The sequence below is a fragment of the Lepisma saccharinum genome, chromosome 22 (assembly GCF_977018435.1).
Source record: "Lepisma saccharinum chromosome 22, izLepSacc3.1, whole genome shotgun sequence".
NCBI lineage: Eukaryota > Metazoa > Arthropoda > Insecta > Zygentoma > Lepismatidae > Lepisma > Lepisma saccharinum.
The window spans coordinates 5,426,565-5,450,465 of NC_139250.1; the positions used below are offsets into that span (position 1 = coordinate 5,426,565).

Here is a 23,901-nt window from a genome sequence, read left to right on the forward strand (position 1 = left end):
GGGATGTGAAATGAAGAACGTTTGCAATAAGGTCGGCACACTACGACGAAGCAAGGAATTTTCACAATTCTCGCGAGAGTTACTGCGCGACGTTTTGCAAAAAAAAATTGCAAAATTGAACTTTACGGCCGCTTAGATTGTGTTTGGAATGTAGTGTTTTTCTTCATGCTGCATGGGAATAATAATTCAAATTATTATTATTATTATTATTATTATTATTATTATTACTGTCGCAGATCTTTGACTGTGATAAATTAGCCATTTTTAATTTTTTCTACAGCATTTTCCATAATATTTCAAAAGCTCAAGGGGGGGGTTTAAACCCGGTAACCCCCCTTGCGTACGCCACTGAACACATTAATAATATATTAGTACGATATTGTATATATAGTGTCACGGAATTTGAAGAACACTTCCGTCAGGGCCTGTAAAATGTAACTGTCTACTCATAATGCATCACAGAGCTGTAAATTGGGTTTTTGTACATGACTTGTATCATGCTTGTATTGTAATCAAAATAGAGTACTATTTTCCAATTGCTTTCGCTGTAATAAAACATGTAGTGTAATTTGCAAACTGTATTGTTGAATGTGTAATATTTTAATATGTATTTTTAATTTTCTTTTCTTTGTAATTTTTTATATTAGTATTTATATACTTATTATGACGAAGTCTATTGCAATCATGTTGTCTAATGACTAATAAAGTATTCTATTCTATTCTATTCTATTCTAGTCTACTGACAACCTAATCCAGATCAACCCAATTTACGTTCTGTGATCACTGATGGATGGAATTCCCTTCTGAGCCACGAAGGGGTTCATACGGAATCTGCATGTGGATCGGAAAAGTTAAAAGATTCGTGTTTCGGTATGGCCGGAAAAATTCACTATTCGTCGGGAAATTTTTGGGATTGGAAATGTTCAAAAATTCCCGTAGGAGATTTAACCACTTTTAAAAACGATCTTATGGAATTCCCCTGCTGGACGAAATAAAATAACGCAAATCCCCTAGAATGTGACATACTACAATAATTTATATGCGTGAAGATAATTTTTGCTACAACTACATGTCCTGTTAATACAATTATATAATTTGACTAAATATGCCAAATAGTCTTAACAAATTGTGTTAAATTGTCTTGAAAAATGTTTTCCGATGTGGGGTCAATGCAGGGGATATATGATCTGTGAGTGGAGTGGGTAGGGCGCGCTAATTTGATGAGGTCATAAATTGGTTCAGTTAAAATCTTACCTGAACTAATTCTTACGCTATTTGCAGAAGTGATTTGTTCTTCTCCATGGTACTTTACTTTGGAATGATTTCAGGAGCCGCAATATAATTTGTGCCCGATGCCTAAATGTGTTAAAGGTGATTCATGTTATGTGACAAACAAATTGCAAATTACAGTGCAAAACTCTTTATGAGCGCATGTTATGTCCTGAAGTTACAGCGTAAGAAGCTAAATATTCGGAGCGAATTTACAATATAGAGAAAGTCTCCAATTTTGTTAATTTTCGGTATACTAACTAATTTTGACCTCCTAATCACGAATCTGTTGAAAAAAACCGGGGGTCACGTCTGAAAATTTGAAAAAATCCGATTGATTTTATTTTATATATAGGTGTACATGCATAGCTTTACGAACAAAAATGTAATCTCCTGTCATTGTGTCCAACCACGCCGTTGTTTTACAAGAAAATGATTTATTAGTAAGATCCCTATTTTTTCGATGAATTTAAGGGTGAAATGAGTGCTAATGGAACTTAACCTAACAGGCCTAACCTAACCTCGTGTGAATGGTTCGTGGGGCTACCCGTGGATGGTTTTTGGGGCTAACGTCAATGGTTTGTGGGGCTACCGATGGATGGTTTTTGGGGCTAACATCAATGGTTTGTGGGGCTACCCGTGGATGGTTTTTGGCGCTAACAAACAATTTTTCATCAAAATGTACAATTTCCAGACGTGACCCCCGGTTTTTTACAACAGATTCGTGATTAGGAGGCCAAAATTAGTTAGTATACCGAAAATTAACGAAATTGGAGACTTTCTCTATATTGTAAATTCTTACCAAATCGAATTCTACCTGCCTATAAGCACATATTGACATGCTACCTTTTCTTTAGGTTCTGTTAACTTCGAAAAATTCAACTTCTGTTGAACTCATGCTGCATGCTTCCATGAGTAGTGTTTTATAACTAGGGAACGGAACTTTATGTGCTAAAGAACTCCGAAATATTTATTTTTTTATGTGTCATAAATGTTGAAAATATGTGATATAAAAACAGGAAAATATGTGACAAAAATAAAAAAAAACATTTGGTAACAAAACAAGATATTACATGCATTTTAAACACCTGAAATCAGTTTCTAAATGCTTACCTCTTGGCGAGCTATTTTTTGGAAGAGTTGCATTGGATCACCATAGTTTTTTCCAAATTCTCCATTGTAAATCTGTGACGATTATCTCTAAAAAGCATCTTATATTGTGAGAAAGATCGCTCCACGTCACAAGAAACAATTCTTGCATATTTGAAGCACGAAATGTCACTAACGCTGTCTTCTTTCCTCTCCCTCTTCTTCTCCTCTCCTAAAAAGTTTTCCAAAGCTTCCACTTCCTCTTATTCACCTTCCAAAGCACGTGCAATTTGGCACAAAGTTTGAAAACCTTGGTTTTCCCCCAAAATTTCTGTACATTTAGACATTAGCACTTGTGCGTTAGATCCAGTGAGTTCTTTCAGTTTCGTTTCTACTATACGGACTTCACCCACGGAAGCTGCCAAAGTGTTCGTGGACAATTTCGTATGGAATTAGAGAGAAAGGACAGGTTTGTTCAGACGTATGCCAATTCGACTTTTAAGGAGGGATCCTTCAACAGTTCTTGCAGAATTTTTTTTGTTGAGATCATTTACAACAGATACAAAACTTTCAAAGTTCTGGGCATAATATACAGCTGCATCCAACCAAGTGTCCCATCATGTAACTACAGGTGTAGGGGGAAGGTGAACCTCAGGACATTTTTGTTTTAAAATGTCTATTTTTCTAGGCAACTTGATAAAAACTTTCTTCTAATTTGAAACCAGTTTATTGACATTGGGATAAAGAGCTCTTATCTTTTCTCATATTCTATGCAACGCATGAGCCACACATGTAACGTGCACCATTTTGGGGAAGCTAACGGCAAGGCCTACTGCAGGTATTTTCATGTAAGCTGCAGCATCTGTCACGAGGAGAAGAACATTGTGAAATTTTATGCCTTCTGGCTACAATAGCTGCATCGCTTCGTTAAAAAGCCTTGCTATCGTTACATGTGTAGCCCCAGCTAGCTCTCTACCCACTAGCAAATAATTTTTCGTTGAGACAGTTTTGTCATTATTTAGCACTCCCACGCAGGCAAGGCGCCAGAAGTCTGCCAGCGATCGTGTTCAAAGACAAAACAAACCTGGCACTCTCGATATGAAAGAGGTGCGGAACTAAGCATTTTTCCTTTGAGGATTTCGAGGTAGCTGAAGTCAATGAGCGATTTTATGTATTTAAATTAAAAAATTGCAAAATATGTATTTACATACGGAAAAATGGAAAATATGTGTTAATAAAATTTGCAGTGTTGACATATAAGGCTATGATCAGAATTTTGGCAAAACCGAGGTGTCTATCTTATCGCAGAAAAATAACATTTATTTACCTAAAGTTCTGTTCCCTATTTATAACGTGCAAATAAGCTTCCCACTTCTGCAAGACTTCAGGACTATGTATCTAAAATAAATAACAGTTTCTGCAACAAAAGTTGTGGAATTCCATTCTAAGAACTTCAGAGATTATATAACATTCCAGTTGCTGGCTAACAAACTCTTCATCCACCACCTCAAATCTTCCAGAATACAGGAGTTTTGCTACTTCAAACATTCATTCTTTATTCTAAAAGTGTGTAAATTCTAAGGGTTATCATCTTACCATAACTTTATTCATTACAGATCAGGCAGAAGACATGGAGAACATAAAATCCCTGCGTAATGTTTCAGACACGGAGAAGCAGAATTTAGAATCAAGCTGCCATCAGTGGAAAAGGGTACTGGAAGAAGGTGTACCTGAAGATGCAGCAGGCCATATTTTATTAGCTGTAGGTATGGAATTTTTAAATATTTTTTGTGCAGTTTTAAAATAGAACTTTAATTTAAATATAAAGATGACAATTATACTCACTGGATTTTAAATAGTGAGGGTATCTGCCGCATTTTTGGGGGTTACAATTGTGTTTATGTTCCATGAAAACCTCTGTTCATTCTTTCAAATAGTGCTTATCGTCTGATACCAAGGGCTTATGTATTCATTAAATTTAGATTGTGTGCCCATGGGCGTCCACAGGATTTTTTCCAGGGAGGGGCAAGGAAGGTATTTTTTTCCAGGGGGGCCAACATGGCATATTTTCCCCAATAATAGTGTTCATCCTTCAAAAAACATTGCTTAAATTTGAATTTATCATGTTCGTGCAATAATTAACACACATTATTGTGGCTGAAATTAAATTATATGTGTGAAATATGTAATTTTTGGTTGACTTTCATTTTCCAGGGGGGGGGGCACGGCCCCCCCCTTGCCCCCCCTTCCGGACGCCCATGTGTGTGCCATCAGTTTGTATTGACAGTAAACTTGGAGGGCTGGTTGTAAGAACGGCCCATGAGGCCGAAACACTCCCGTTTAAATAAAGACCTATTGTATAGCTTATATTTTGGCACACACAGGAATTGTAAGCCAATAAAATTGTAGGCTTAACCAGGACACAATCCTGGATCTGGTATAAGGTGCTAAAACTGGGTGGGAGGGGGGCAAATACAGTATATTTTCCTCTGTAGATAAGCTTTGGCATAGTTCGGGGGCAAAAGTGGCAAAAAGTGGGGTGCAATTGCCCCCTCGCCCCCCCCCCCCAATTGCCGCCACTGGCTGGAACCAATTTTATATTGCGCAAAACATCAAAATCTGTTGATTAAAAAAAATCAACATAATTCTCAAGGAGGAACAATGGGTTAACTGCCCCAGACAGTTTCCACACAGGGTGAAACAATGGGAGTGAAATATCAGGTGGAGACCCAGGTTTTTGCCCTGGTCAATCTTGCAGTTTTGACTATGTTCCTAGAGTAAGCTTATCTTTCCACACTTCAATTTTCTATGTCATCAGTAAATTGCTTATAAGTTAATAACAACTGAGTTTCAGTAAAGATTTATTGTTTTGTGATAGGTCAGGCAAATCTGCTGGTTCGTGAAAAGTTCAAACAGTTTGAAGAACTTCTAAGCATTGGCGAGCATGGCCCTAAGAATGGAAAAACTGTCACCATATCTGATCTCACTGCATATTGGGATATAATGTTAGTTCAGGTAAGCTGTATAAACAATATAAGAGTATGTGCACAATGTGATTTAGGAATGTAGCCAGGTAATTAACAGATTGGTATTATTGGCCATTAATAATAATTTGTCGAATATTCCTTATAATTTCATCAATATTAGTAGCATGTAATTGTAATTATTTTTAGTTTGTTTAGTTATTATTGTTATTAATATTAATGCACAATCCATATTCAAGTTCTTTTAAATAAATGTCCATATGTTGCTTCTTCTCAAAGTTGAAATCATCAGATGCCTCGTGACGAACATTTATTGAGAAAGAAAATATAACTAATGCTACCTCCATTTGGTACAAAGGTACATAAATCTTAATTTTAAACCTCAGCTAGAATATCTACAGGGTAGGAATCTTTGTAGACAACGAAACCAGACAGGATGCCTTCCAATGGAGACGTTTAAACAAATATATTCTATAAACAAGGATACATGGAAATTGAATGTTTACATGATAAGACACATTCTTCTATATTTCTTATTTACAGGTACTTTTCATCTCAATATGTTTTTTATTATTTCTTCAATTTGTATATTATTCTGTTTAGACATTGCTTAATGGACATTGCTTAATGGACAGATCTAGATCTGGACTTCCTCCTTAATGGACGTTCTGGATCTGGACTTCCTTCTTAACGGCTGGTCTGGATCTGGACTTCCTCCTTAATGGATGTTCTGGATCTGGACTTCCTTCTTAATGGCTGGTCTGGATCTGGACTTCCTTCTTAATGGCTGGTCTGGATCTGAACTTCCTCCTTAATGGACGTTCTGGATCTGGACTTCCTTCTTAATGGCTGGTCTGGATTTGGACTTCTCCCTTAATGGACGTTCTGGATCTGGACTTCCTCCTTAATGGATGTTCTGGATCTGGACTTCCTTCTTAATGGCTGGTCTGGATCTGGACTTCCTCCTTAATGGATGTTCTGGATCTGGACTTCCTTCTTAATGGCTGGTCTGGATCTGGACTTCCTTCTTAATGGCTGGTCTGGATCTGGACTTCCTCCTTAATGGACGTTCTGGATCTGGAATTCCTTCTTAATGGCTGGTCTGGATCTGGACTTCCTCCTTAATGGATGTTCTGGATCTGGACTTCCTTCTTAATGGCTGGTCTGGATCTGGACTTCCTTCTTAATGGCTGGTCTGGATCTGAATTTCCTCCTTAATGGATGTTCTGGATCTGGACTTCCTTCTTAATGACTGGTCTGGATCTGGACTTCCTTCTTAATGGATGTTCTGGATCTGGACTTCCTCCTTAATGGACGTTCTGGATCTGGACTTCCTTCTTAATGACTAGTCTGGATCGGGACTTCCTCCTTAATGGACGTTCTGGATCTGGACTTCCTTCTTAATGGCTGGTCTGGATCTGGAGTTCCTTCTTAATGGCTGGTCTGGATCTGAACTTCCTCCTTAATGGACGTTCTGGATCTGGACTTCCTTCTTAATGGATGTTCTGGATCTGGACTTCCTTCTTAATGGCTGGTCTGGATCTGGACTTCCTCCTTAATGGACGTTCTGGATCTGGACTTCCTTCTTAATGGCTGGTCTGGATCTGGACTTCCTTCTTAATGGCTGGTCTGGATCTGGACTTCCTCCTTAATGGACGTTCTGGATCTGGACTTCCTTCTTAATGGCTGGTCTGGATCTGGACTTCCTCCTTAATTGATGTTCTGGATCTGGACTTCCTTCTTAATGGCTGGTCTGGATCTGAACTTCCTCCTTAATGGACGTTCTGGATCTGGACTTCCTTCTTAATGGCTGGTCTGGATCTGGACTTCCTCCTTAATGGACGTTCTGGATCTGGACTTCCTTCTTAATGGCTGGTCTGGATCTGAACTTCCTCCTTAATGGACGTTCTGGATCTGGACTTCCTTCTTAATGGCTGGTCTGGATCTGGACTTCCTCCTTAATGGACGTTCTGGATCTGGACTTCCTCCTTAATGGATGTTCTGGATCTGGACTTCCTTCTTAATGGCTGGTCTGGATCTGGACTTCTTTATGGCTGGTCTGGATCTGGACTTCCTCCTTAATGGACGTTCTGGATCTGGACTTCCTTCTTAATGGACGTTCTGGATCTGGACTTCCTTCTTAATGGCTGGTCTGGATCTGGACTTCCTTCTTAATGGCTGGTCTGGATCTGGACTTCCTCCTTAATGGACGTTCTGGATCTGGACTTCCTTCTTAATGGCTGGTCTGGATATGGACTTCCTCCTTAATGGATGTTCTGGATCTGGACTTCCTTCTTAATGGCTGGTCTGGATCTGAACTTCCTCCTTAATGGATGTTCTGGATCTGGACTTCCTTCTTAATGGCTGGTCTGGATCTGGACTTCCTCCTTAATGGATGTTCTGGATCTGGACTTCCTTCTTAATGGCTGGTCTGGATCTGGACTTCCTTCTTAATGTCTGGTCTGGATCTGGACATCCTTCTTAATGGATGTTTTGGATCTGGACTTCCTTCTTAATGGCTGGTCTGGATCTGGACTTCCTTCTTAATGGCTGGTCTGGATCTGGACTTCCTCCTTAATGGACGTTCTGGATCTGGACTTCCTTCTTAATGGCTGGTCTGGATCTGGACTTCCTCCTTAATGGATGTTTTGGATCTGGACTTCCTTCTTAATGGCTGGTCTGGATCTGGACTTCCTTCTTAATGTCTGGTTTGGATCTGGACATCCTTCTTAATGGTTAGTCTGGATCTGGACTTCCTTCTTAATGGCTGGTCTGGATCTGGACTTCCTTCTTAATGGCTGGTCTGGATCTGGACTTCCTTCTTAATGGCTGGTCTGGATCTGGACTTCCTCCTTAATGGACGTTCTGGATCTGGACTTCCTCCTTAATGGACGTTCTGGATCTGGACTTCCTTCTTAATGGCTGGTCTGGATCTGGACTTCCTCCTTAATGGACATTCTGGATCTGGACTTCCTTCTTAATGGCTGGTCTGGATCTGGACTTCCTTCTTAATGGCTGGTCTGCATCTGGACTTCCTCCTTAATGGATGTTCTGGATCTGGACTTCCTTCTTAATGTCTGGTCTGGATCTGGACTTCCTTCTTAATGGCTGGTCTGGATCTGAACTTCCTCCTTAATGGACGTTCTGGATCTGGACTTCCTTCTTAATGGCTGGTCTGGATCTGGACTTTCTTCTTAATGGCTGGTCTGGATCTGAACTTCCTCCTTAATGGATGTTCTGGATCTGGACTTCCTCCTTAATGGCTGGTCTGGATCTGAACTTCCTCCTTAATGGATGTTCTGGATCTGAACTTCCTTCTCAATGGCTGGTCTGGATCTGGACTTCCTCCTTAATGGATGTTCTGGATCTGGACTTCCTTCTTAATGGCTGGTCTGGATCTGGACTTCCTTCTTAATGGCTGGCCTGGATCTGGACTTCCTTCTTAATGGCTGGCCTGGATCTGGACTTCCTTCTTAATGGCTGGTCTGGATCTGGACTTCCTTCTTATTGGCTGGTCTGGATCTGGACTTCCTTTTTAATGGACATTCTGGATCTGGACTTCCTTCTATTTCTGTTTCTCGATGATTTATGAATTATTTTATCCTTTTTTCCCTTAAGCTTTGGGAATTATACTAATATCCTCCGTCAAATGACTGACATGTGCATCCAAGTAGGTGCTAGGGTTGAAACGTGCAACCAAAAGTGCTGTGGGGCGTCGACTGGAACGCACAACCACTGGGGTAAACAAAATTTCCGCTATGGGAATGGTAAATCAATCAGACAGATGCAATATCTGTTCCAAGCCACAAACTTGTATCAGTGCTTTGACTTCTTTAATTTTCATATTAATTTACATATGATCACTGATTTGATTTATCGAATATATATATTAATTTATTTCTTTTATGTTTATTCTTTATCTTCTTATAGTAGATTTCATTGTTTTTCATCTTTCCAATTCGTTTTATGTTTATTTATATAGTTATTTGCATATATTATGTTAATTCTTAATCTTGCATGCCTGGTGCTGCCATCTCTATTCCGCTTTTGCAGACAATTTTCATTATTTGGTCCTATTGAGTACGTAACACTAACTCAGTATCCTTCTTAAACCCGAAGGTTTGTGGCTGCAACAACACAAGCCTTCCATCTGTCCCTCTCCTGGACAAGATCAATCCAATCTTTTCCATCCTTTCCAATTTCCTTTAGTGCCATCTCAACGTTGTCCTCCATCTTCGTCTTGGCCTTCCTACAGGTCTCTTACCATCAGGTTTCCCAACAAGAATCCTGTAAATTACTCTTTCCTCTACCAAGAAAATATATCTTTCACATTCAGTATGTTATATTAGATCAGTTCATTGGTGTTAAGATGGGGGTAGGGAATTTAGGCTGAAGTTATGTATTTTTTGTGCATGTAAATTCATTTCAATGAAAATACATTGCATTAGTTTTAAAACCTGAATGGTTAGCACTTTCAGTTTGGTGCGAGAGGTCCCAGGTTTGACCCTGGTGTGTTTTTTTTTAAAATGTGTATTTTCCCAACATAGTGATGACAATTTGGGAGCTACTTGATTGAGTGATTGGTTTATTTTTATTTCGCTTTTGTGCCACTTTTGGCTAATCGTGAAAATAAGAATGAGTGATGATATGATGAAATTGATGAATGGGCACTCACAAGGAACACCCATCCCCAGACTGGAAACCTTGGCATCGTACACACTGTGCTAACCAAGCAATGGTTGTGGACTCTAGTCTTGAAAGCCAGAGAACAGTAATGATGCGGCTTTATGCACTAATCATGAATCAATAAAATGCTACTTGCTAGGCATAGGGTGGCCATAATATTTTGACCCAAAGCTGGGACATCTCAAGGAGGTCAGTTTACTGCCCCCCCCCCTTTCCTCATGAAACATCGGTTAGGCCTAATTATAAAATTATTGTCATATATTAAAGTAAGGATCTCATAAAGTATACATCATAAACAATAAATAAAATTTGATACACTGTTGTCAAGAGATATTGTTATAATCTCGGTATGACTTACATAGTGTTTCTGGGCTCTTCTGATCCAACCTTTGATGGAAGTCTGAGGAGTGCCAGAAGTATTTATCAGAAGAACCAATCCTCTTGAGAACAACTTTATTCTTCACGACGGTTCATAAAACTCCCCACATATCTGACACACAGCGTGAGATTTGTTTTTTGTGTTTGTGTCAAGATGCAGGAATTTAAAATCTTAGTGCAGTTCCTTATTGAAACTACATGTATGCTTCTTGGTCATGCTTCTTCAGTGCTCTACAAATAACGGAACGCACACAATACCATACAACTACATTTGGACATTATAAAAGGTCGTGACACTAGTTTAAAATTTCCACGATTTCTTTTTAGCATGAAATATCTCTTGAATTTAGATTTAGTTTTCAAGCTAACTTCTAGTCTTTTATAAAATGGGACAAATAGTGTTTTTTAAATAATATCGACTGAACAACCAGGATATGCCTCTGAAACGGGACGTATGGTCACCCTAGCTAGGCCTTGACCCTTAAAAGGCTTCCGTGGTATAGAGTTTAGTTATAATAGGGATAAGAATGGTCCGTGCTTGCTTCAGGAAAGAACTCCCGACACAACATATATCACTGTACACTGTCTGTTATCAATGTCTGTGAACTTATGCTTTGTCTGCTTCATTAAAACTTCATATCAATATATCTTTCATTTTATAAACATTTTACAATGGTGCATTTTACTCACTATCAATACAGATAAAAATATATAAATGACTTACGTGAGTGAGTAGAAATGGTTCAAAACGACGTTTCGGAAGTCTGTACTACTTCCTTCATCAGGTAAATAAAATAAAAAACCTTTAGGTGCCAAACATGGTACCGTGTTGTCAAATCGTAAGTTGAGGATTCAGCTTTGAGGATAAAAAAGGTAAGAAAAGCTAACTGTGACGGCATAAAAACTCCGATGAAAACCTTCACTGGTTAAAAAAGTTAAAAACAAAAACCACAACTAAAACAAATAAAAATCGACGACCTATTATAGCCCCCTATTGACTCCCCTCAGTGTTGGGTAGAACACACGGACTGGGAGCGCTCCTGTGCTGCGTTGAAGGGGAAATGTTCCCCTCTAGGATCGTTTAAGTCACCATTCCAAGGTGAACTCCCTCTCTTCTTCGACGGCCCTCACAACCTCGGGAGTGACATGAAAACTCATTTTAGTGTCTGTATTTACTGCTTTATCCCACTTTTTAAGAAAAGCGATCCACCCTTCCTCCAGATTACCATCATCTCTGTTAAGCTTCGTCCTTTTGCCGGTGCATAGAAATGCAGCTTCATAAACGTTCCTGTTTAATTTATTCTCCTCATTCCTAATTACTTCTCTTTTTATAATCCTATGTCCGCTCATTATGATATGTTCGGATAGGCCTGGTTTGGGAACCCCTTCCTTAATATCTTTATTATGTTCATCCCATCTAGTGCACATTTTTCTCCCCATCTTTTATAGATATTATAGAACTATGCTCACATAAGATACATTTTAGCTTGCTCTTTTCACACTTTTATGGACATCATGAGGAATATAAAAGTAGTTTTCTGTCTATTTAGAAAAAATCTGTAAAGATGAATTTTTTGGGAGGCATAACTTATAGTAGGGGTGGTCAACGCGTCAAGCTGCAAGAGGTAGCCCGCAGTGCTCTGTCATATTATATGGATTTTATTATGCATAGTCACAAAATATTTTATTACTTACCTCTGTATTTTCAACTGTTGTATCAGGAAAAGAACTTTGTTGTAACAGTTAATTTCTTCCTTTGTTGAATCACATAATAATTAATCATAAACGATTAACTGATGATCACTTGATTTCCTGCTTGAGAGTAACAGTAACATCATATGTAGGGAGCGGAAGTTGATGACCTAAAAAATATAGGTATATGACCTATAGAATGTCCTAAAAAATGGGAAAAAATTACGCAAAAAATGACCATTAAATTTGTTTGTTTAAAGTTAAAAATTGAAATGGAAATTAAACAATATGTAATCTTGCTTTAAAAAAGGGCACCAAATGATACCACATGCAAGTTCAATTAACATATGCAATGAGGATTTCCAATGGAATCAACAGAATAATTTTAAAACAATGTAATGAAAAAGTTGTATACACTGAATGAATTGGTGTAAAATTCATTAATTTCCCGCATCTTTGCCTGGTGATGTAGTGTGGTGTATTTCTGTGGCTCTGTAAAGAAAAATAAATTATCACGATCCACGTAATACAATTTTTGTCTATAAATTTAACAAATTGTATAAAAAATAGGGAAACCAAAATCAGGGACCCATCCGGAAAAGAATATCAGAAATTGTTTGAAATATCTGAGTTTACCCCCCTCCCTCCTCCAGACGGGAACCTGGTGGTTTCCCTCGACTCAACAAAGACTGTCACCAGTTCAGCATTTCTTTTGCTCGTAAATTGCAATCCTGCGAGATATAAGACCTATATTCACCTTGGTGAAAAGACTCAAGAATATTACCAAAATGAAAGAAGTGACAAAATATGACGAAACAATACACCGAATGTTTCGAAAAATGATGGGAAAATGACCTAAAACCTGAAAATTGGCAAAAAATGCACTTTAAAATTACCTTTTTTCGGTTCTAGACGAAGTGTAATATTGTGTATATTTAATGGGCATTGTGTCAGAGATGTCAGAAAAAAGATGACATTTCATCAACTTCCGCTCCCTAGTCATATGACTTGCAACATGATAAAATCATTGGTGGGATACAGTGTCAAGTGTCTGTAAACAAGTGAACTGACTGCTGAAAAGTACAAAATAGTTGTGTAATTTTTTTTCTGATGCCCAGCAACAAGTGAAATACTTTCGTTAATAGTTTTTCTTGTATGTACGCATTGCTTGCATTATAGAATTATTTTCCTGTAGTTTACGGTTATTACAAGCATAAGAAAACAGTTTTTCTTTGTGACGTTTCAGGAGAACACACGCTCCTTTCATCAGACATTTATTTTCATTTTATAACAATGGTTAGTAATTTTTTAAACAAAAATAATCTGTTATATAATGGATGTTAAAATGAGTGTTTATGAAAGAATAAAATTGTAGTAATTATGTTTATGTAGAAGAAAAAAATTACCTTCTCATTAAAAGGATGAAAAGATGCTAATGGTGGACTGGGGAGATATGGCCGAAAACAGGTGTAAGGCCACAGTGCTGAAGCCAAAACTTATTTAATAAGTAAATAAATACATAATATAAAGTAATCAATGTCGATTTTATGGTATTGACCCTTTGCTTCTTTTTTTAGGCTCTCGTTGTTAGGTCTCATAAGATAAGCAGACCGCCTGTGATTCTTGAAATGTAAATTAGCCCTCAAACCAAAAAATGTTGGTCACCGCTGACTTATAGGAATACATTATTTATCCATGTATTCTCTTGTACCAAGGGATGATCTTCTGGTAAGGCACCCAGAAGTCAACCTCACTTCCCCGTACTACCCCAGTAACTGCTTGTTGCAGGCCAATGAGGGACTATGTATGAATCCATGGTCAGGATCATCCTCTGTTGGATTGTCCTTTGTTTGTCCTAACTCATGCTGAGTGCCCTTTTGAGCTTCAGCTTTTAATTATGGTATCGAGATTTGATAAGGATGTTGGATAGACCATTTCTACTATAAATATGTATTAACTTATATTTGGTCTAGGAATCAATTTGTGCGCCTGGACAAGAGATGGCGTAAGGAGCGTATCGTCCCACAGTTCCGTGTAGCCACACATGCGTTGAAAACTCCTGTTAGTATAGGGCAGTTGATTGACGCGTCAACAATAGCATTTTGTAGTCAACTGAACATGGCGCAGTTCATGCCAGATAAAGTGTTTTTGCGGGGTGTTCTGCTTCATTACTGTAACATGCAGAAAAGTGCTACCGAAAGTCATCGTATTTTGGTGGAAGTGTATGGTGACCATGCGCTAGCTGAGCGAACGTGTCAGAAGTGGTTTGCATGGTTTAGAAGTGGTGATTTCGGCCTGGAAGACCAAGAGCGACCTGGACAGCCAAAAAAATTTGAAGACGAAGAATTGAGAGCATTGCTCGATCAGGATTCGTGTCAAACGCAGGAAGAACTTGCAGAAGCATTAGGCGATGATCAAACAACAGTTTCCAAACGCCTCAAAGCCATGGGAATGATTCAAAAGATGTCACATTGGGTTCCACATGAATTGAAAGACAGAGACGTTGAAAGACAAAAAACCATTTGCGAATTGCTGCTTGAAAGACAGAAAAGAAAGGGGTTTTTGCATCGCATTGTTACTGGCGATGAGAAGTGGATCCATTACGAGAACCCGAAACGAAAAAAGGCCTGGGTGAAGCCAGGTGAACCAGGTCCATTACAACCGAAACAAGATATTCACTGTGCAAAGGTTATGATGTGCATATGGTGGGATATGAAAGGTGTGGTGTACTATGAGCTGCTGCAACCGGGTGAAACTATTAATGGAGAACGTTATCGACGACAATTAATACGTTTGAAGCAAGCTCTGGCAAGGAAACGACCAGAATGGGAGAACAGACATGATAAACTTATTTTTCAACATGATAACGCTCGCCCACATGTTGCAAAACCGGTCAAAATCTATTTAGAAAATGTCGGATGGGAAGTTTTACCCCACCAGACGTTGCTCCTTCGGACTACTACTTGTTCGATTGCATGAATAACGATTTGATTGGACAGCGGCTCACTTCTTCGCGATGGACAATATTTTTCTTAAGGTATTTATGTATTTTGTGTTTGAACTACAGCTTCAATGTGTGCATAACAACCGCACGAATTAATTCCTAGACCAAATAGTTTTAATTTTATTTTCCAATTCACCATATGTTATTCTTTCATCTTTTTATTTTTTTATTTTTATCATTTCTTTTTTTGTTTTGTTTTCTTTTTCTTATTGGATATATGTACTTTTTGTAGAAAATGTGTGTCAATTATAGACTGTATTCCGACAAAGGTTAGGTGAGGGAACAACATATGCTGAACCTCGCCCGCTAAATAAAAATATATTATTATTATTATACTTCATGGGAGAGGGTATGAATGAAGGATTCCGACATGCAGGATGTATGGTGAGGAAACATTGGAAGGAATGAGTGATTTGCTTTATTTTACTTCACTTTTGCGAAGATGGGGATGAGTAATGACATGATGAAATTGATGAATGGACACTCACAAACATCCATGCCTAGGCTGGGATTTGAACCTGGGACCCCTGGCATTGTAGCCTGATGTGCTAACTAGAGGGAACATTGGGAAGGGAAAGAAAATGTAGCGTTAAGTTTCAGGCACCTTCATTATAAATCAATCAAAGTGAGCCTAATTTATGTGCAGAATAACCCCCCCTTATTTTAAGGAAGCACTTCATAAATACACAAACAATAAATTAAACTGAAAATGAAGGAGTGTAAGCAAACCTAACCTAACGTAAAATAAGAAAACTTACCCTAATTAAACAAAACATAATGTAAGAAAGTTTATATTATTTCACAGAACAGGATCTTCCAAGTGAAAAATGCACAGTGGCAACTCTAAGTATGAATTAAGTACTATTATCGAACATATTATTTTAATGTCGAGCTGGAAAAACACCAGTGTCGCTTATGCAGGATAGCGTGGAGCTTTTATCTTCAGACACAGTATAGACACACTTTATTATAGTAAGATTCTGTTTTGTTTTTGTTACGGTCTTGTCCCTGTATTCTGTGATAGGCAATGAAAGCCTATGTACTGATGTGCCCATAATATAAAAATCAGTCAATCTTTTGCCCCATAGGAATGTTGCACCAAAAAATTTATTGTTAGTAACTTAAAATTAAGTTTGTTGATATTTTCTAGCGTTCTTCTTTAGAAATGTGGTAAAAGAGGCAATACATTTTTATACTTTGAAACTTCTGACATGGATAACTTATGTATTATTCCATTGAAATTTTCAGGTGGATGATATAAAGAAGAAATTTCGTGTGCTGGAGAAAATGAAGGAATCAAACTGGAAAGTAGAGCCCGAACCAACCAATGTGAAAGAAAACCTTAAATCAGTGAGTTTAGTTAATTGAAATTATAGGCATTGATTTGTTGTGTAGTTATCTTCCATGTGATAAAAAATTTCCATACTGGAACAATGTGTTATTATTATTGTATATCCATTACTCGTATTTTGGTCGATTTTTCGACCATCGAATATAAGGTGCTACACGTAATTTGGTTCAAAAATCGACCATGCAGCTGATTACAAAATTCCTGTTTTTTTTATTATCTTGATACTTTTCTGTTAGGTCAGAAATAAGAGTGGCCGTGGTGGCTCAGTCGGTAACGCGTCTGACTACCATGCTAAAGGTCCCGGGTTCGATCCCCGGCCGGTTCAAATCCGGGAACTTTTCTAACGTTGGAAGCGGCTCCGGCGCCCACCCAGCATCAAATAACATGGGTACCTGGGGGAAACCCTGGGGGGTAAAGGCGGTCAGGGGCGTGATGCTGATCACATCACCCCCACTCACGACCGGATCAAGAAAGTGTAGGGCGTTACCCCCACACCCCCTATACGCCTTCATGGCGTGGTGCTATGCATAGGGGAACACTTTACCTTTTCTTTTTTTTTTACCTTTAGGTCAGAAATAAGGCTAAATTTACGCCCCCTTCCCAAAACCCAAAATAGCATGGGAAGAGGGGCAAACTCCCCATTTTTATGATTTTTGTCATTGAAAGTTGGGGGCCGCGGCCCACTCAACCCCTCTTATTGGCTTTGACGTTTTGATTTCTGCACGGTTGCGCCCTGATGTTTTAGCTGCAAAACAAAAGTTACCCGAAGTAGATTGGTCAAATAGTCTTGAGTTATAACATTTTTTGTGAAATAAGTGTACGAATTTAAAATTTGCGTCAAAAGGCCTGGATAAAACCAGGGTTACATTCTGACGACCCCCTCGGCAGAGTAAAGTATATACTTTTCTTAAGAGCAGATGTTTTGCATGACATATTTTTTGAAGTAGAAGTAACAGGTGGCGCAAAAGTCATCATCCTATTTGAACTGACCTTTATTTTGACATCTTGTTGTTTATATCAGTAGTGTTTTGTCAGTTAAATAGAAGATACACACGAAATTTATTGTGTGCGAAAATGAATAAGTATACCCCACAAGAACGTGGAAAAATTGTGACAATTTTGCGTGACACTTTTCCAGTCAGAGTAATATCCGTTTTGGTGATTTGCCATGGCCGGCCATGTTCCCCGATTTGACCACTCCAGATTTTTTCCTTTCGGGATATTTGAAGTCATTGGTTTATGTGAATAAGCACTAACAGCAACTAATGCACAATATTCAGCATGAAATTGAAAACATTTCCCCGCAGATTTCCAACACCATGGAGAATGAAATAAAAAGAGCCCAAATTTGCATCAATTCGAATGGTGGTCATTTATTGGATGTTATCTTTAAAAATTGAGGACATAAAACTTACATGTATCAATAAAAGTTTAACACAAAAAACCTCCTTTGTTTAATTTAAAACCTAGCTATAGGCTAAGAAAATCAGATGACTTTTGTGCCACCTTGAATAAGCTTTTTCATGTTTAAAAATATTAGTTTCATTATAAATTAATGATGATTAATTTAGAAAACATAAGATATGTCATAATAGTTTTTCTTGTATGTATGCATTGCTTGCATTGTAGAATTATTTTCTTGTAGTTTATGGTTTACATAGATCCAGTATGGAGTTTTTTCACAAATGGAGTAAGCCACCATCTTTAAAATTTAATGTAACAGAAAACATCAAGAAACTTTGTGATGACTTTGAATTACCTAATGATATTTGGGATTCATAATTTTAAATAAGAAATAATGTGATCAAAATTTTTTATCTGAAATAAAAATAAAACAGACTGCTTCTTTTCACAGTTAGGTTGCTATATTACAACAATGTAACATTGACAACATCCATTATACTGTATAACGGATTCCTTTTGTTTAAAAAATTGCTAACCATTGTTATAACTGTATCTTTACTCAAAATATAAATAAATGTCTGATGAAGGGAGCGTGTGTTCTCCTGAAACGTCACAACGAAAAACTGTTTTCGTATGCTTGTAATAACTGTAAATTACAAGAAAATAATAAGATATGTCAATTTGTATTTCAGGAAACTCCCGGAACATGCAGATTAAAGAAAAAATCAGTTCCAAAACATATTTCTGTGGAGGCTAAAATGCGGCTGGCGGAGGTGAAAGCCAGGCTCAAGAAGTGGACAAAAGCTGACGGGTGCGTAAGCGATATTGAATTTGAAGCTAGCAAGAACGAGAAGACGTCTCAGGCTCCAGACTTGCTTGCACAAACTACCACTGGAGGTATGTGTGTTTCTGACCTTTGGTTATGTATTACATTTTTAAAACACCCAAATACAAAGGTGTGCAGATACACACCTACACTACACAATTCATGGTATTGCATCATAAAATTTGCCCATCCTGACAGGTTTGTCTTTTGTTTTATTTTCAGTCAGTTCAGTGTTTTTGTGCACCGGGCAACGAACTTTAAAAGTCAGAGAAATTATTATTATTTTGCTTACCGGAATCTAAAACTGGAAACTCATTTCACTTTTTCCTCCAGACACATTCTTGATCTCGTGGTGGTGATGTTATCAGAACCACGATCCAGTTGCCTTTACCCTACAAGGTTGCCTCCCAGGTATCTATTGATTTGAGGATGGGTAAACCCCAGAGCCGCTTTATGCAGGGACAAGGCCAGAAAAATTTTGACCGTAGATCACCCACCCTGTGAATCAAATACAAGTCTCCCACGTGGCAGTTCGACACCCTACCCAGTAGACCACTGCAGCTGTTTTAGATTGGTAATATGTTCCAAATTTAAGTTTATAACTGCACTATAACGATACGACTATTATCTTTTACGACTGTGATAATTTATATGTAAAAATGAAAAATGCAAAGAATATGCAACTTTTTTGCAATTGTCAATTTTATTAATGTTGTAAACTATTGTTTGTGTATCAAAATACAAATGTTTCTTCTGTGGTGTAACTTTTGGTATATTTTCTACAAATTGATGCTGCAAGGTTGCATCTTTTTCAAGAAAGATCCTGGTTATATGTTTGAATATATGGAGGTAACATTGGAGATATTTTTTAAATAGTTAAACAGAATTCTTTAATGAAAATATCTACCGGTACATTTACTTTTAAAATTATAATATCTTTCTTCTTACTTTCCTCGTATTTATTTTTCTTGTATGTAAGATAAAATGTAGCATGAGCCGTGGGATGTAAATTTCACTCTTGAGCTGTTTTTGATCATTTTAATTTACTCATTGCTCATATTTCTATTATTTTTATTCACTTTCTGTTTTATTTGTGTTTTTAGTTTCATATACCCACCTGCACTTTCATCATGATCTTTTTGTAAGCAGTGTGTGTTACCCTTATTCATTTATACTAGGGATGGGATAGATTATTCGGAACTTCATCGGTAGAGGCATGCATATTTCGTTTTTGACGAAAACACGAAATGTGAAATACCACATTCTAATGTTAACTTTTCATGTTTCTGAAAGGTGTGAGGTCCATTTTCCTACCCTGTTTTGTCACGAAATTATGCGAAATGGACTGCAAAATGCAAAATAGACTCTTAAACACGAAATTTACCGTTTATATACCGACGCGACACTTTCTGAAGTCTGAAGTATCCTGTGAGTTATGCAATTCACTGACAATTGATTAATTCTACTGTAAATATTTGAGAAGCAAAAATGGACCCCTTTATACAGGAATAAACTTAATATTCTGGTAATGATTTAATGTGTTATTAGAAGGGATATGTTTAATGTGTTAATGTGTGTAAAAGTGCAGTTTTTAAATCAAATTTGGGATTATATTCACATTTTTAAAATCAAAATGTCATTTTATATACCCCTATAACAGCGAAATTTTATTTTATTTACTGCTTTTGAACCCGAAATTGAATGTTTTTATACCGAAATTTTGCTTTTTTATTTACCAAAAATATGTGCCTCTATTCATCGGTATCGTCCGAAATAGGCATATCAGTGTATTCGTAAAATTATTGAAAATTATATCGTTCCAATATATCTGTAAATGTCTTAGTGCAACATTCTGCCATTTTGTTACAAAGTTTTTGGGATATAAAAACACAATTTTGATTTCCTAGTTTTTTAAAAAAGTAAATGTCGATTCATATTTGGGAAATGAGAGGTGTGGTGGTAGACAAATACAGATAAACTTGTACTCACCTTTTCCACGAAACTGTTTTTTCGTAGTTCTATGAATTTATCTATAAATTTATTTAAGGGCATTCGGAACAGTTTACACCAGGCTCGTCCTTCTGAGTCAGTGTTGCCAACTTAGCTCTTTTGGGGCCAGATCTGTCTCTTTCGTGCACTCATTCGGCTGTGAACTGGGGTGCCTATCCTCATGCCCCACTCTGATGCTAGCACTGGCTCCAGCCCACGTAGACCAACTTTTGCCATGAGTACATTTTGCAAGTGACGTGATATTGTTATATTGGCTCCGTCGCCCCACCCCCACTTATTTTCCCAGCTACTATTTTATAGTGTCATGGAGATGACATAATATTGTTATCCGGGAATCCTATATTTTCTATTTCATATGACCATCGATGGATTATTGAGGTGGGTGATGCTGCTGGAACTTGAAAGTCAGTTTTAACTCTTAATGTGAAATTTAGCTTTTTTATGCGCATCAGGTTTGGTAACACTGCCAGGATGGCCGTAGGAGGCAAGGGGAAATGCATTGCGCTTATGGGAGTATTATTTTATTTGTTCTCGTGGGAATATCAAACTTCCGATGGCATAGGAAAAGATATCAATGGAAAGAGGGCAGTTTCATGAAGCTTTTGACCAGCGGAAAAGATATCAACGGAAAGAGGGCAGTTTCATGAAGCTTTTGACCAGTAGAAAAGTCAAAACTTCCATTTCATTAGCTGGAACTTGGAAGTTGAAGTTAGCTGGAACTTGAAGTTCTTGAGTTTTTTTTTTCTCTCGATAAGGAATATATGAGATTCTGAAAATTTTCACTCATAATTTTCAAGCATCGTGTCTTGCTTAATAATGGACTTAAAGAAACGCTTCCACTTGCAACATGGAGAGAAATTCATACTCTTGCTTATGCCTAGATTTTTTTTTAAGTAGCATTGACCATTCCAACGATATTGAAATAAATGCACACATGGTGCATAACTGTAACTCATCACCTTAATGTAATTTAAAACCTATGCTATTTAAAATAATAAAATCTATCTGTTAATTTATGAAATAAATCTCTTCGTATTTCTATTAATGTTTCTATACATGCCAAGCAACAAGTTCCAACGAGAATGGTTGCAGTGCCCCCTGAAATTAATATAACTTTCCAGTTACAACCCTTTTATCGGACTTGAAAGATTATTAGGATCTCTTACTTGGATATTTATTCAGGCTTCTGATGATATACAAACACTCCTTAAACAGACAATTTACCCGATGCAACTTGTAGGCCTAAACCTATTAGTTGTACCGCAGTTTAGAACCCTGGTCTTTTGATGATGCAGGAGAATGCCTTATTCAGAGTGAAATATCTGCCGTTGAATGCAAGTACCCCAGCTGATCCGAAGAACGAGGCAAGATATTTCCCCAACGTGTCCTCAATCATCAGTCTTTCAGCAACCAGGAGAATGTCCCACGGGGTTACAAAGCTATTGCTCTTTTATACATTTTTACATTTTACCAAGGTAACTCTTTACAACGTTTTACAATTTTCTTTTAATTTAACAAAACACCAAAATCTTTTAAATTATTTTTCAGTAAGAATTTAAGAATTTAGTTAAAAAATCCTTTACATATGTGATATTAACACTAACGTAATTCTAAAGAATGAAACATAACAACTTTTAAAGAGAATGAGTTCAACAGATTAATAGAACATAGATGCAACAGTTAGCGCTTGAAAAAGCTGCAGTCGACTGGGGCGACACAAAATATGCACCCTCTTTTGCACTGCAGTCATCTGTTAACATACGTTTATTAAGGAAGTGAATGAACCATTCAGGTTCTTGAAGGGCCATTTAGAATTTTATATCGGATCAGTAGTATATTTGTTATACTACTTATATACAAACTTAATAGGTTCCAGGTTACTCCGGAGGTAGTCCGTGCGGCTCTGGAAATAAGAGAGTTCGACCCAGAAATGACGTAGGTGGAGAGGAGAAGCAGTTAGGTGGGCTAGTTTCCTTCATTTCAAAGGAAGCAAGAGCTGGTAACTACACGGAGGTCAGGGGAATTGGGATTTTATAGTTTTAACCACTTTTAATTTGTATACGTGGATTTTAGTGAACAATGATAATAGGCATGGATTTTACTTTCAAATGGGAACAAGTTTTATATAATTATCTTTCACCATTTCATACCCGAAACCTTTTCCTTGATTGATAAACTTGACGCGGCATGGTGGTGATTCATGCCTAGAAGTGCCTGAAGAAGGGAGCGGTTGAACCCCCGAAACGTAGCATATATCGACAAAGGAGACTCACGTTGGCAAAAGTAATTGACTTTCATCTTATATTTTTAGATATTTTATATAATAAAAATATATATATTTTTTTAATATTTGTCATAAGTGAGTAATTCGATATGAATGAATATCAGTAAATTTTATATTTGTAATTTATCGGTTACGGTCAAAATTTCATATCGGTCTGTGCCTAATTTATGTGGCAAAGTTCAGCAAGGAATTTGATGAAATTTTGTAGTTTATATTTAAAAAAAGACTGTAGAATATTTTCCTTAACAATATGATGCAAGGTAAGACTTTCCTTGTTGTTTAATGAAATTTTATACAAGGATAATTTTTTGTTATTCTTAATGATGCAACAGTAAATCAGCAAACTTTCTTTTCTTACTATTTGTGTCTGTGCTGTTTTTGTATATTTGCCTACTTATTATTTTGACTATTTTACAGAATCTGGTTTGTTTACTTCACCTTCTTTGTGAAAAACTTTCTGAAGCTATATTCAGGTTAAAAATTATGAAATGGATTTGACCTGGTGATATTTGATTTTATATTATTTTAAAGAAACATATGGACGGCTGTGATTTACAGAATATAAATTGTATATTTTTTATTATGTAAGAGACATGTACTTGTAGTACAAAATATTATGCTTGAATAATGCATGTGTGATTCTGAGAGCTGTGATATACAAATTTTACAATAATTTGTTTTGTCTGTAATTTTCATTGTAATCTTTGGTTTTGATATTGCTTTGCCAAAGGAAAGATATTGGAATGTGCCATTAAAAATTTATTCTATTCATTGAAAGATGAAGAGATTGTTTCATTCATTAGTGATATGATGAAGCAGAAAATTTACAAATGGTGGTATTCGTGTATTATTTGGTTTTATAGGGCATTTCCATCGTTCAGAATATAAATGCTATGCAAATTTGTTTTTCCATTATCAATATTT

General features: G+C 37.1%; 1 protein-coding gene across 1 annotated transcript; it reads left to right on the top strand.

The window, feature by feature from the left end:
* Nucleotides 1-1,188: 1,188 nt before the first annotated feature.
* LOC146004684 (disks large-associated protein 5-like) lies at nucleotides 1,189-23,771 on the top strand. The gene is made up of 6 exons (XM_083143614.1): nucleotides 1,189-1,371; nucleotides 3,975-4,124; nucleotides 5,237-5,373; nucleotides 16,351-16,452; nucleotides 18,550-18,754; nucleotides 23,395-23,771. Exons 1-6 carry the CDS (start codon nucleotides 1,353-1,355, stop codon nucleotides 23,424-23,426), a joined length of 645 nt encoding a protein of 214 aa, XP_082999740.1. The 5' UTR covers nucleotides 1,189-1,352; the 3' UTR covers nucleotides 23,427-23,771.
* The last annotated feature ends 130 nt before the right edge of the window (nucleotides 23,772-23,901 follow it).

What these genes read in the sequence shown, in the direction of transcription:
- LOC146004684 (XM_083143614.1), top strand. An exon ending in GGGATATAATGTTAGTTCAG is followed by an intron (nt 5,374 to 16,350) that starts GTAAGCTGTATA and finishes TGAAATTTTCAG; the next exon opens with GTGGATGATATAAAGAAGAA. An exon ending in TGCACAAACTACCACTGGAG is followed by an intron (nt 18,755 to 23,394) that starts GTATGTGTGTTT and finishes ACTATTTTACAG; the next exon opens with AATCTGGTTTGTTTACTTCA.